Source organism: Arachis ipaensis, chromosome B10 (genome assembly GCF_059453495.1).
Source record: "Arachis ipaensis isolate K30076 ecotype BB chromosome B10, ASM5945349v1, whole genome shotgun sequence".
NCBI lineage: Eukaryota > Viridiplantae > Streptophyta > Magnoliopsida > Fabales > Fabaceae > Arachis > Arachis ipaensis.
The window spans coordinates 122,365,962-122,380,348 of NC_142435.1; the positions used below are offsets into that span (position 1 = coordinate 122,365,962).

The window sequence follows — 14,387 nt, forward strand, 5'->3', positions numbered from 1 at the left end:
TCAAGGAAACACGATTTGGAAGCCATGGACGAACGTAACGAGATCAAAGTTAATTTTTTAATCAATTAGAATTATTAAGATGAATGGAGGATATAATTGGTTGTTATTTTTGTATTTGATTGTTAATAAATATAATAGATAATTGATAAAATAATAATTTATAAAATAAAAAATTATTTTTATAATTAAATAAAATATATGGGGTTAATTTGTAATTAAAATTAGTTCAAGGACTACGTAGTAATTGATAAAAAAAACTCCAAAAACATGTTTTTTACTTGGACCACTAAGTGGTCCAAAGGTTTCTGGACCACCGAATCCTGTGCCTACAAACATATTGATATATTAATTGATTGTGTTATCTTTTGTTTTTTCTCATTCATTTATATTGAGAAAATATTTTGTATTAATCATTAATTTATTATCTCTTTTTGTACTATAAATTATATCTAAAAATTAATATTTGATTGTTATTAATATATTTTTAAAAATATATATTTAACTTTTAATTTATATTTTTATTTAATTATGACCGAATCAACCAAATAAATCAGTAACTTACCGGTTAAACCAGTAATCCAATAACCCGGTCGTATAAGCAAATCAATTACCGATTCGGTTATCTCAATTACCGATTCGGTTCTGATAACTATGTATTTGAAGATGAGGTGCCTAATTGCCTATGTAGGGCCGTTAACATTGAATATGAAATTAACTTTTGCATTAAGGTGACTTCTGTACTTTTCAGAAAGTAGACTGGAATTAAATCTTTTTTACTGAATGACAAAATAATAATAATGATATAAAATAACTACTATTTCAATAAAAAATTTAAAATTTATGAAAATAAATAAAAATAAAAAATTGCTATTTCCAAATAAATGATGTATATTTCTAAAATTCATTTTAACACATCTAAACAACGATACTCTTTTAAACTCGTTTCTTTTGAATATTTCTAAACATACATCATTTTTGTTTAAACTTCCTAAGTAAATCAAAAGGGCACAATACTGTTTTAAATCTATTTCATTTGTAAGGAGTTTAATAATGTTGATGAAGAGTGTTACAAGGTACAACAATATCCGACTAAAGAGGCATTGCAACTAATCTTCCAATACAACAACCCCAGCATCAGATTTTTGTGTGTTATCATTCAACCCGTCAATCTTACTTTCATCCATTTCTATATCATCCTGCTTCCCCGGAAGAATTGGGGACTGACCATTCTCCTTTCCCAGGTTTGTGCGGCCTTCTTTTGCAGAATCTAATTCTATTTCCATATCTCTACTCTCATTGTCAACAGTGTTATCCACTTTGCAGTCATCTGAATGCAATTTTGACTTGTCAGTGGCGGTTTGATCTGGTTGTGTGGGTGTTAAAATTCTGTGCGTATCTTCACAAATGGTTTCCAGTGGCGGAAAATTCTTCGTAACACTCACATCAGCTGATTCTCGAGCCAAGGATGCTCTAACTCTGTCAATGGGGTTTTCCTCCACTACCTTGCACATCTGCCAATAAAGAGGAAAGAACGATGTTGCAGTAATATTATCTTCAACCACTACTACTCATGAATGGTGGAGAAAATGTTTACCTTATTGTAAAGGTGAACCAATTCTGATCGATTTGGATCATTATCACAAGCAAGTGAAGTTTCCTCTGCAGCTGGAGAAAATGGCAATACGAGTACACTTCAATTAAAATAATCAAAACTAAACAGAATGACAGAACATCGGAACATTCTTGCATACTCCAACAGTCCAGAATTTGCTCTAACATTAATATGACACACACACATTCAACTTGTGTGCTCCACATCATATTTCTAGTTGTCTAGATTAAATACTCTTGGAGTATGCAAAACTTCCTCCTTCCTCCTTGTATCACCATGGCATTAGTATCTGATGAACAACAATAAACACGTACTTATTGCTTTTAGTCGAGGCAGTTGATCAGTCATCTGGGTGTCGGTGTCCCCTAATTTATAGCTTGGAAAGTTTGTCGCCTTGGGTTCACTTTTAGGTTCTTCAGTTGCCACTTCACTTGCTTTTGGATCACCCTACAAACAAAGTTCAAGATGAGAAGTTAGGCCCACAGGCGAGTCATACAAACCTTTCAGGGGTAAATGATGCATTTTATATTGTTGTTCAAAGAACACCAGTAAACTGTATAAGCAAGAGCATATGTTACTAGCTTGAATTGTCTGCAGTCCAAATAGAAGAAAAAAGTATTAAAAGAAGATATCAAACTACAGAACAATAGTATACTCACAAAGTATTCTTTCTGGTACTCAGCATTGAGACCCTTTTCCAAGAGAAGGACCCTCTTTTTTATGAACTCAACCTGTCTCCTCTGCATGTCTCTAAAATGATAAAATATGTTGGAGTCTTGATATAACTGTGTTTGGTTCTTAGCTTCACCGGAACCTTGTGCAGCATCAGCTGTAACATCCGTCCCACCATTTTCCCTGGATTGGTTGCTGGGAACTTCTGTATTTAACAAATTTGTGCCATTTTGCACCTGCGAACCAAGTTGCCCTGCTACTGGTAAATTTATGATAGGAAGATTCAACTCCTGACAGATAAGCTCCTGAATTCTGATATCCTTATCGTCAACAATCGACTGCCATTTCCCGTACCCATGCCTTAAATAGAAAATATGTATGTTACAATGAATACTTCAAAAATGTATTCCACAGAGGTTATTAACAACAAAAAGACATATCATCAATAATACACAACAAATCATAGAAATGACACAAAGCAGAAGAAATTGATATCCCAGATATAAACACAAGGTAGACATAGATACATAACTGGGGGCACACAAATTTTTGAAAGCCAACATTATGCTACTATTTCTTGAATTATTAAATGAAACAATACATATATCAGAAGACATACTTCAATACAGCACGTAATAAAACTAAATCATGCTCCTCCTTCCATATCTTTCCACCCTTCAGTCCTGGATAGCGTAGTAAGATGTCATCCGTAAACAGTGGCGTTCCAGGGTTTCGTGATGCAGACTTTACCTGTCATTACAAGTCCCCAAGTGGTGAAAAAAAAAATACAAATCATCAGCTAGCTTAATATCAATATCACCTCAAAAACCACATCAAGTGTTAGGACCGCAACCCAACAAGCTTGCAACACACATAACAAAAACAAAATTCTAATTATTGTAGACCCCATAGTCTTCCACTTCAAACAATCCTGAAAATGCTTTCAGCATTTTCCAAGAGTGGGAGCAAAATGTATTATACCAATGACAAGCAGTTGGAATTCAGAAAATCCATTCAAAACTTACTTTGTCCCTTATCAGGAGCAAAAGTGCAATCCTTACAAGTACATCTTGTATTCGCAGTCCCTCTTTGGGAACACCATCTACAGGAGAGTACATCAAAGAAAGATTAGGAAACAGAAGATATGGTTGAAAAGGAAAAATGAAAGACATAAATCGTACCAGTGAATGTAGATGAATCAGTAATATCTTCAGCAATATGAGACAAGAAAAGAGTTCCATAACTGTAAAATGGGGGAAAATAATGACTTAAGGTGCGACATAAATTGAGACAAAAAGTAAAATTATTGAACACTCTTTAAAAATGACATCATAACATATAGCATTATTTATTGCAAAGCAAATTCCAATTGCCCATCCAGCGACAAAATAAGCTCATGCCTACAATCTAACATGGCAACAGAATATAAATTGCCATTTAGAAAGCACGTATGGTACTGAGGGAGAACCCAAATAAACGGTTGGAAGGTCAGGGATTTCCTCGGAAACCCCCGAAAAGTGAGAGGGTACTGGAAAGTCAAAGTCATAGTGACAGCTACAAGAAGCCAGGAATATATCGTGGAAGATTTACCAAAGGAAATAATACCATTTAGGTTGTAGCTTTTAAGCAGCATTTTATTTCTCTCTTGAGCCAAAACTTTTAGAAGCAACAAATAGAGAAAAAAAAAATCAAAAACAAAAACAAAACATCCCCACATGCAGTTAATCCACACACCAATTGATTACAAGCTACCACTTATCAACTGGAGCATACACAAGATCAATTGCATGAAATCCAAAAATATAATGTTAATCTTAGCAGTATCCAAAGAAACATTATAATAATAATACTCTTTGATTTCTTGGTAAGTCTTCTGTTTCATGCGGGAAGTAAACTCCTTCCAATCGAATTCACCAACCCCAAACCTGTAATAGACAGAGTCACACACAGTGAGATAAACCAGAGATATTGCCAAGGAAAAGCCTTTATACAACACACGCACAAAATGACAACCAACCTCATCAAAATTTGCACAAATGCAGCCCTCTGATTTTGATTGAAACCAAGTACTCTGAACGATTTCCCTTCACCTTCCATCAGAGGAAGTGGCTCACCGCTATCAGCTGCTCATAATTTGAAGGGACATGCACCATAATCAAGGACTGATAATCTAAATTAAGAAAATCAAATCAATAAATATTGATACAGACCTCGAAGTTTCTTTTTATAAGGCCTTCTAACAGTAGTAGCACCGGCTGAATTCGATTCACCATCGGTAAGCTCTGCTTCATAGTTGTCATCTTCACCATCAGAACTTACATCTTCCAGGCCGGCAAGGTCATCCTCCTCTACAGATACCATCTGGGGGAGCCATGTAATGATAGATACTTCACTAACAAAATTAAAGAGAGGAGGAAGAGGAAGGGGGGGGGGGGGGGGGAGATAGACAAGGAAACCATGGGAGAATGAACTGAAGTGAATGATTATTAACAAGTAGGGAATCCACTTCTCATCCATGATCATTGATCATAGTTGTGTAATATAATTATATCATTTTTAAAAGAGTTTTGGTGCCCAACATAGTATTGGAGAAAAGAATAGAGAAATGTATTGATGAGAAAAGCTGGTTATTAAAATTTAGTATTAAATTTTCACCAAGTGACCATTTCCTATCATTAAAAGCGTTTGATTTCAACAAATGATCTTTAACCCTAACATAAAAAATAAAATAAGTGGTCAAACTTCAAAAATTTGGTAGAAGTTTTTATTTATTGTAAGTGGATTTGATCCCTTTCCATGGAATAGGAGGACAGAAGATGGAGGTAACAATTGCCACAGGAAGTATTATGGTAGAAAACAATATTTGGAGAAACAAAATAGATATTAGCAGTGCTGAATGTTATCTCAGACAAACGCAGAAACAGCAAAAACAGGTATTCTTTCCTTTGCAAACTAATACAAAAAATATAGTGTTGCGTCAACACCAAAGTCACATACCAGCTTACGGTTTCGCTTCCCTTTGCCCAATGCACTAAACTCCTCAACTTTATGCTCTTGATATTTATCTTTTAACAACTCCTCCCAGTAATGTGCTCTTTCTGAATTGTTCATAGTCTCCATTGCACGTTTTTGTGCGGCCTCCTCTGCTGCAGCCTCAATTTCATCAATATACTCAAAATTTGCCACCTAACCAATTCAGCCCATCCAAACAGAAAACCAGATCAGCATGATGATAAACAGATTTTGCGGAGTCCGGAAAACGTAATTGAAGCAGAGTGCTCAATGAAAAGAACTACTAGCACTTTCCCAATCACAATGTTCCCCAATCCTGACATAAGTAGTACTTTTAAAACATGTTTTCTTTTGAATAAACCAATCGTTACACTTGTACTCCTCAGTAGACACTCCATGTGTTTCATAAAATTTGTCATAAAAGAAGTATTAGTTGTTCATTTCTATAGCTACACATTGTTAACAATAGCTATTTTAATTTTGATTCAACATTTAATTTAGACTTTTTAAGTGGCTCAGGAAAGAGAAAATTCATCTCAGGAATGAATATGCAATTAAAAAAAAAAGATATGTTGATAAAGAAGAGCAGGCAGAAATCTTTAGCCACAAAAAAATGTGTGCAATTCAGAGAGAAAATTGAACAATTGAGGATCCACAAGAACACATATAACCATTACATTGACGGCTGCAAATTCCAAAGGCAAATACTTATGCATTCATGTTATTAGACCAAGAATAACATTTCATCATAGTAATACTTTGGAAAACAAACAAATTAATCCAAAATGTAAAATGGTAGTAAATCCTTTTCGGGACAAATCAATCCAGTTTTAAATCCACATTCATCTAGGAAGAGAAAACATGAAGCACACAAATATATATTATATGTAAATTATAGTATTGACCTTAAAATTCTTCAAAAACCCATCATCGTCTTCATCATCCACGGTAGCCTCTTCATCTCCAGCTTGATCACGATTCAGCAATCTATTATGAAGAAATACACATGAAATATAATGCAAAGTAAATTGTTATTTTATGATTGAGAAGTAGTATTGATTACCTATCAATAGCAGCAGCATCATAATGGATCTGGCGAGATTTTCCTGCTTCATCATTTTCATCAGCAAATAACTCCTTTGACCCATACCTTATGATGTCATCCAACTCTTCCTAAGAACAAGTAACAATCAAAAGTTACTGCCAAATCTTTGATAAGACTATTCTTGATTATGCTCTAAACATTCAATGAATCCTAAAATTCATATTCCATACCAAAAGCCCCGTTGCATACTAAAGGCTTCTTCACTTTATAGGAAAAGAAATTTTGTTCAAGTGAAAAAAAAAAGGGATAACAAATATCAAAGAAGGGGGGCATCAAATGAAGAGCCAAACAAAATATTCATGCTCTCTTCCATTTGACTTAGTTAGAAGTAAAATCAAATAATTTGCTCGTGTTGGAGCATACAAAGAAGCTATCAATATCCCAATTGGAAGATATAATATATAATATATAAACAAGATGTAAACAATACAAAAGAATAATAGAATAATTAAATAAGTACAGTTAAAAATTATTTAAAATAAGATAATCTGAAACAAGAAAACATCACCAACTCAGTTTGAACTACCAATGAGACTGGTAACTATTACCATTGGCTTTAATAGTATTACCTGGTTGATGTTTTGAGCCTTTAACCTCCCTACAACCAGGTGCTCCAACACCATTTTCTTCTTTGTCATCTGCATCATCCTTTCTTCAATGGTTCCTCGTGTTATAAGCCTATAAATCAGCACCTACAATGCCAGAACTGCCATGAAATAGAAAGTCAACATAATAACCAACTGTGTATAAATGAAATAACTCAAAACCTTGTTAGTTTGTCCAAGACGATGAGCTCTAGCCATAGCTTGTAAGTCAGCATGAGGATTCCAATCACTGTAGAAAGACAGTTGATCAAATGAATTATAAATCAGCATGAGGATTGTAACCATTAGATTGCAGCTATTCTCATTTGTTTGCCAAAATGCAAATGGATTGAAAATAGTATCTGTAATTGGGGGAGATATTGAAAATATATTTCTAACACAAGACGGTAAAACTTGTTTTATGGACAATCAATTAATATCTATTTCATCAAACTATTATTCAACACGATAACATGAAATTAAAGGTTGACCTGTCATATATAATAACCGTGTCAGCAGTTGCAAGGTTTATCCCCAATCCACCAGCTCTAGTAGAGAGAAGAAAGCAAAATCTTGAAGAATTTTTTGCATTAAAACGATCTATCCTTATTTGTCTTTCAGCTCCACCAACTTTGCCATCTATCCGTTCATACTGCCAATTCTGGTTTAGAAGGGGGTAAAATAAACTAAGTATAACAAATAATAAAGGTTGGAAACCATTAGGTTTATATCGAAGAATAAAAACTTATGTCAACCTTGTAAGAACAGTAATCTTCAAGCAAGTCCAGCATGTGTTGAAATTGGGAATATATGAGGACTCTATGTCCTTGTTCTTTAAGCTTCACCATCATCTTGTCCACCAATTGCAACTTCCCCGATGTTTCCAGAAGTTGTCTGGTGAAAAGAAAAGAAAAGCTAAAATAGTGCAACAGGATAATACAGTTGATAAAGTACTTACATAATTATCGATATTAATATAGTGCCCTTCAACATGATAACAAAATCTTCATTATAACTACAGAAGCTAACAACTTTAGAACATTAATATAGTGCCTTTTAACCTGAATGCCTCTTTTGGATCATCAATTTCTGGTTCAACTCCCTCTAGCATGTACGGGTGACAACAGAGTTTACGAAGTTCCATAACAACATTGATAAGAGAAATCTGATTCAAAAAAAAAAAAGTACAAAAACAATACGTTTTGGCTCTTTCCGAGTAAAGCTATGATTAAGAATAAACTAGAACGGTAGGCTCATTATAGAACAAATCTTACTTGTGCACCACCACGACGAGTTAAAATCTGATAATTACGGGTTAAAATTGCCTTATAGTATTCTTTCTGTTTGCTGCTCAAATCCACACGTAAAATAAGCTCCTTTTTAGGAGGTAGTTCCTTCATGACATCTTTCTTTACTCCTGCAGAGGCATCAAAAACTTGAATCAACAACTCAGGAATACACATTTTTAACAAGATTACCATAACTTGGTTTAATGTATGAATTGCTAAACAACAATGCCTCTGAGAACCCACTTGAAATTTCAATGGATGCCAAAATTACAACCACCATGTCAAGTAATCTGAATCCAAAGCAGCCCCATGTACTTTAACTTAGGGATAGGCATCAGGCCAAACAATACTAGTAATCACAATGCCACATTGCAAGTATTGACACTGCATAGTGACCTAGACAAGAAAATTAAGCAAATTTGCAAAGTTTTTCAAGATTAAGAGGAATACTTCGTAGCAGATGAGGGGCCAACATTTTATGAAGTCTTGAAATTTGTTCCTCTTGATTGATATCCTTAAACTCTTCCTGGAACTCCTCTAAACTTCCAAACTGCCAGAAGTCAAAAAGGTCATAAGATATCCTTAACTTTCACAAGAAAGTTCAACATCTTATTTGTGGATAAGCTGACTAACCTTTCCAGCATCAAGGAAGTGCATAAGCATAAAAAGTTCGTCAAGGTTGTTCTGAAATTCATCAGACAAGTTGCACCATAAGTTCATTTCAACTTCCAATAGAAAAAATCAACATATGAAACCACAATGCATTACTTGATAAGTAAATATTCATAGAACAGTAGTTTAGTGTACTTGTATAATTAGAAAAGAAAAAGAACAACCAACACAACATTTTGGGAAGCAAAGCGAATACTACAGGAACAATGCTGACATCTTCCAAGAGCATAAATTTGCACAAATATGATGTTCTAGGCAGCCAGAAATACAAAATCTCAACTCAGTCTGAGTCACGAGATTGACATAGAAACAAAATACAATCTGTCTTTCCATCATTTGACTTCAGATATTTTCGATGGATACTTTATGGATACAAGTACGCTTATTGGCAGTAGAATTTGACTTTAAAGTTGCTTAATAGTTGATATATAAATGAAGATATGAATTGCAGTGCACATTTTATCATAAAAGATACAACCTCTCAATAGCAGCATGTAGATTTGCCCTTGTCTATATTTCAAAGTAAATTAGTAACATAAAATAATATTATGTTTGAAACACTCCTATACCACAGCTATTCACAAACACCCCACTACATGGTAAAGCCAAAAACAAAAAATGTCATGTCAAAAATACCAGGTATTATCAAGGTAACAAGAATTTAATTGAAGAAAGCCTAAATACTTGTTATATTTCAGAAAATATATGTACAACTCAAAATTAAACAATGCTCTAAAATTTACACAATTCAGGTCTATAAAATAGAACTCTAGGTATTAGTTGGTATATGCAAAGACCCAAAAAACAGAAAACAAGCTCAAACAATAATACAAAAGCATCAGGTTTGACCAATACAAAAAATAGGACATAATCACCCAATAAAGAAGCAATGGACGCGTATGGCAGAACATCTCAATGTAAAGTAAACCTGAAGAGGAGTCCCAGTTAAGAGCACTCGATGTCTGCTAGAATATTGCTTCAATGAAGAAAATAATTTTGAATCCTTATTTTTCAGACGGTGTCCTTCATCAACTATCTAGATATACACAGATATAAGGGGATCAGAACTATGCAGAAACCAAGAGGATGAAAAAAGGTAATTAATAGAGTCAAGTGCAAACTTAATATCCCTCGTTCTGATACTGACGTGGGTTATTGAATCTTACCATGCACTCCCATTTTATAGGTTTCAGTGATACTGTGTCATAGTTGATCATCTCATATGAAGTCAAAAGGACATCAAACTTAATCCTATCTTGCTTGCTTTCGCTACTTATATGACTAGATTTCTTTTTCTTGATCTTCTGTTTCTTTGGGAAGTAAAATTCATACTCTCTTATGACAGAACGGGCTTGGGCAGATCCAACATACATAACCTGCAGAAACAAGTATACAATTAAAAGAGTTATTGCATAAACGGCAACAATACTACTCAAACCCATGATGCGTACGACATTCATGTGAGGTGCCCATGTTGCAAATTCACGTTCCCAGTTCCGCAATGTCGAAAGTGGAGCAACCACCAGATGTGGATAAACACCCTCTTCAAAAAGAGATGCTAAGAATGCAATACTTTGTATGGTTTTGCCTACATGTGAAAAAAAAAAAATCTCGGTCACCATGGTGCCATAACACACTTCAGCAAAAAATTAAAATCAAGGCAGCAGGAGGGGAGAAATCATAAAAGGACAGTATAAACCCAACAGGATTGGTTCAGCTAGTATAAATTAAAGCACTTTGCATGACATGCTTAGGGTTGTCTAAGTACCACTTCAAGCCCTTCTTGAGGCTTGGAGCATATATTGCCGCCTTGAAGGAGATGCTATCCTATTAACTTTAAAAACCTGAAAAGAGGGGGGAAGAAATAGAGAGAGAAACAGAATACATACCAAGCCCCATTTCATCAGCCAGTATAACATGAGTTTGCTTGGACCAAGAGAACCGCAAGAAGTTCAAGCCTTCTAGCTGATACGGATGTAGCGTACCTTCAATAATGTGAAAACAAATCCGGCAATCTTTATCATCAAAACAGGGAATAAACAGAATATATACTATTTCCACAAGATTTGATTTGTCGTAAAATATAAAGCATACCGCCTGAAAGAAACTCAGGGCTATGTTCAAACTGTTGAAATTCCTTCTGCTGTTTCTTCAATTCAACATCATCCTTAATACTGCTTCTTTGCTTCATGGAGGCAAGTTTGCTGGATCTAGACCGGAATTTATTGAATCTTTCTATTTCTGGTTGAAATGCTGAAATATCTGTCTCAAACTCCCAATAGCATTCATCATATGGAAGCTCTTTCCATTTCACAAGATATTCCTTCTCATCATCAACACCCCTGTACCAATCATATAAAAACACAGTCCCCAAAAAATAAGCATCTGTTGACATGTTAAAGCAAAAGCTGATTAATTGGATGCTAACAAGTCATTAGATGATAACAGAATCATTTGACAAGAATAAATACATCAAGTGCAACGAGATGGGAAAAGAGAATAAGATACAGAAAAACGTTTTCGATCAACCTGCAAGCAAGTATTCGATCAACTGTAGTCCACTCAGGTCGAATGGCAACAAAGTCTTCATCAGAAGTATTGACAGATGCCATTTGACGATGGAAATTATTCACTTTGGTCCTTAAACGAGGATAAGCCTTGAAAGCTTTCACAAACTCTTTCTCTGGAACCCTAAAGAAAAAATATACTCAGGAGGTAAATTTTAAATACCCAAAAATAATAAAATAATGAATCAAACCTTAGATTAGGCATAATATAATTTATATAAAAAGAAAAAAGAGCACAAGTTGGGAATGGAATGTAATATGATCAGCACCCCAAATGTTTAGTAGACACTAAAACACAATGTAGGATAAGCTCCCACAGATTTACCATGTGCAGTGCAAGTACGAGAGTCCCTTCCACTTAACAAGGTATTGTTTCACAAATATTTGCTTTGATCCTAAATTTGTGGCATCATCATCAGCAGCTACAGTAGGGCGCATCTCACAATCTAATATTTTATCAATATCATTGAGTGGGCTAACCTGAAAATTTGAAGAAAAGAAAAGGAGTACTGTGATCAAGCATAGGCTAATAAACCATAATTCTATTATTATATATTATGAAGCATAAGAACTTACACATTCAGGGCACCTCCAGTTGTCTGGAATGGGACCTTTAATTGGTGGAACTAAACACTTGGGATGGTAAGAATAAGTGCATGTATCACAGTTCAGAAGATTGTCACTTTCTCCACAGGCTTGACACAAATTTTCTTTCTATTGATAAGGAATAGAAACATCAAATAAAAGTAGGGTAATAAGTAGACAAGCAACATAAATCTGAATTAAAACAATGATTGCTGAAGCAAAACGGAAGCAAATAACATACCGTATCACTTCTATCTATCCTCTCAAATGTTTCCTGAGTAGTCCCAGGTTTTCTTGGCAAAAAATCGGCATCATCATCAGAATCATCCAAATTATAAATTGGCTTGCGCTCTGATCTTACACGAAGCCTCTCAACCAAGCTACTCATGTTCTTGCAAGACTAGAAATCCTGAAGTGACCAGGAAGAAGAAAGAACACATTGTTAAGTCTAACCCAAGCCGTGAACCAAGAATCATCCAAAGCAATACAATAAGACAGAGCAGATTGGCATTTTAGAAATGAAATAAGCATAATATATTAAACAAAGGAACCGAATGTGTGAAAAAGAACCAGGTTTAATCGACTCCCATTCACAGGTCAGTCTATGTATGAAAAATTGCCAAAGTCCTCCTAACGGAAACAGAACGGACCAGCTGCCCACTGTCCCATCTTGTTGTTACCTGACATGAAGATAACACATCCACACACTCCACGAAAATCCCAGCCACAAATTTTCAAACTAACCTGTGACAGTGTCACCCAGATTGGGAAATCCAATGTGAATAGCAACAGTAACACAGTCGTTACAACACTCAGATTGGTGGTGGCAAAGGAAAGCCATGCCCAACAACAGGAAGGGAGACAAACTACCAAAAACAGGCCTGAGGATGTGTTGCTCTCATTTTGGGGTTCCATAAAAAATTGGTGGCCTGCCAACAGGTCATCTGCCACTATTGTTACATGCAAGCTTGTCAATCCCAGGTCGGTCTTATGAAACAAGTTTGTACCTGTAATTGGGATTGGGAACATTGACATCATAAAATCATGCGATATAAGGTGCTAGTTTGCAATTTTGACAACCATGCTCACAGGACCTTCTCATATATGCTCAGCACCAGTACCAAAGCATGACATCAGACATGGGCGGTTTCTTTAACTCCCTTCCTAACTACGCTTTGCTCAGTCCATCTTAGCTTTACAATCCCTAATCTTCCTCTAATTGGACCAGCATTCCCTCTTATTCCTTTTTTAAACCTTATATTGAATTGCCATCATACCAAGTTTATAACCAAGTATATAACGAAATCTAATTAAAGATGGAAATGCACATTGGTAAATGGTAAGAAATCGATAAGAATGAATATTGTGACACTGCAGTTATGTCAATAATCAATTTCCTTTTCTATCCTGCTGCATTTCTACCTTTGCCGTGGTGGTTGGTTACAAACCGAGAGGTTATATGTTCCTCCAGTAAAAATATTTACCAAATAGCACTTTTCGAATAAACACACACAGTTCCAGATTTCAAAACAAGTGTGCTTCAACATTTACAGCACAGTAAAATCAGTAGAAACAAGATGCCAACAAAATGGTTCCAAGCTCAAGCTAAGAATCTCATGGAGTATTCCAAGTCGCAACAATTTGAAAAAAACTACGAAACATTAAGAGTAATAGCCGTTAAAACAATGCCACGCAGAGAAACAACCAAGAAATTGTAGAAGATCAACATGCTATTGTTAATTATTAGCGAAAATGAAGTGCATCTGTCACAAACACTTCACATTTACCGAATCAAAGACAGAAACCCTAAACCGTGCAAAAACGCATCCAACATTTCCCAGAACAAAGTCACGGGAAAGCGAAATTATAAGTTAATCAGCTGAATTTGTAGCTGTGAGTGATAGAGGTGAAGTGTGCTACGAGAATTCAGAGGGAGACGTACCGTGGAGTGGAAGATTTTCCGGCGATCTGGTTCGTGGAGCTTCGTAATTTCGCGGGAACCCAAAACCTGAGTTGAGAGGAAGAAAAAAGAAAGAAAAGAAAGAAGAAATGAGAAATAAAAGAAAAGATTAAAATTAAAAATAATGAGAGGCGGTGAGGAAGAAATAGGGTAGACTTACAAAGACAGTGACGAGATTAACAGCCACGACGAGTCTGTTTTATATCCAAGAAAATCCGGATAATCAACCAAACATGCACTGAAATTTTCGATGGAGAAATTGCATACGATTAGCGTATATATTACTATTATTTAAATTAATTAATAATCAATAATATAGTATATAGTAT

At 35.1% G+C, this 14,387-nt stretch overlaps 1 protein-coding gene across 1 annotated transcript; it reads right to left on the bottom strand.

Moving 5' to 3' along the window:
* Nucleotides 1–870: 870 nt before the first annotated feature.
* On the bottom strand, nt 871–14,341 carry PKL (chromatin remodeling factor CHD3 (PICKLE)). Its single transcript, XM_016324285.3, has 32 exons — nt 14,219–14,341; nt 14,041–14,106; nt 12,340–12,507; nt 12,090–12,227; nt 11,839–11,993; nt 11,476–11,637; nt 11,041–11,288; nt 10,836–10,931; nt 10,398–10,534; nt 10,113–10,322; nt 9,875–9,982; nt 8,908–8,958; nt 8,725–8,824; nt 8,260–8,402; nt 8,047–8,150; nt 7,741–7,879; nt 7,477–7,646; nt 7,169–7,235; nt 6,971–7,093; nt 6,360–6,469; nt 6,202–6,283; nt 5,282–5,470; nt 4,495–4,645; nt 4,302–4,407; nt 4,135–4,209; nt 3,466–3,527; nt 3,310–3,386; nt 2,904–3,034; nt 2,272–2,644; nt 1,927–2,059; nt 1,595–1,665; nt 871–1,511 (listed from the first exon to the last, which is right to left on the bottom strand). The coding sequence occupies exons 3-32, from the start codon at nt 12,484–12,486 to the stop codon at nt 1,107–1,109; spliced, it is 4,263 nt and encodes a 1,420-aa protein (XP_016179771.1). The 5' UTR covers nt 12,487–12,507; nt 14,041–14,106; nt 14,219–14,341; the 3' UTR covers nt 871–1,106.
* Nucleotides 14,342–14,387: the final 46 nt, after the last annotated feature.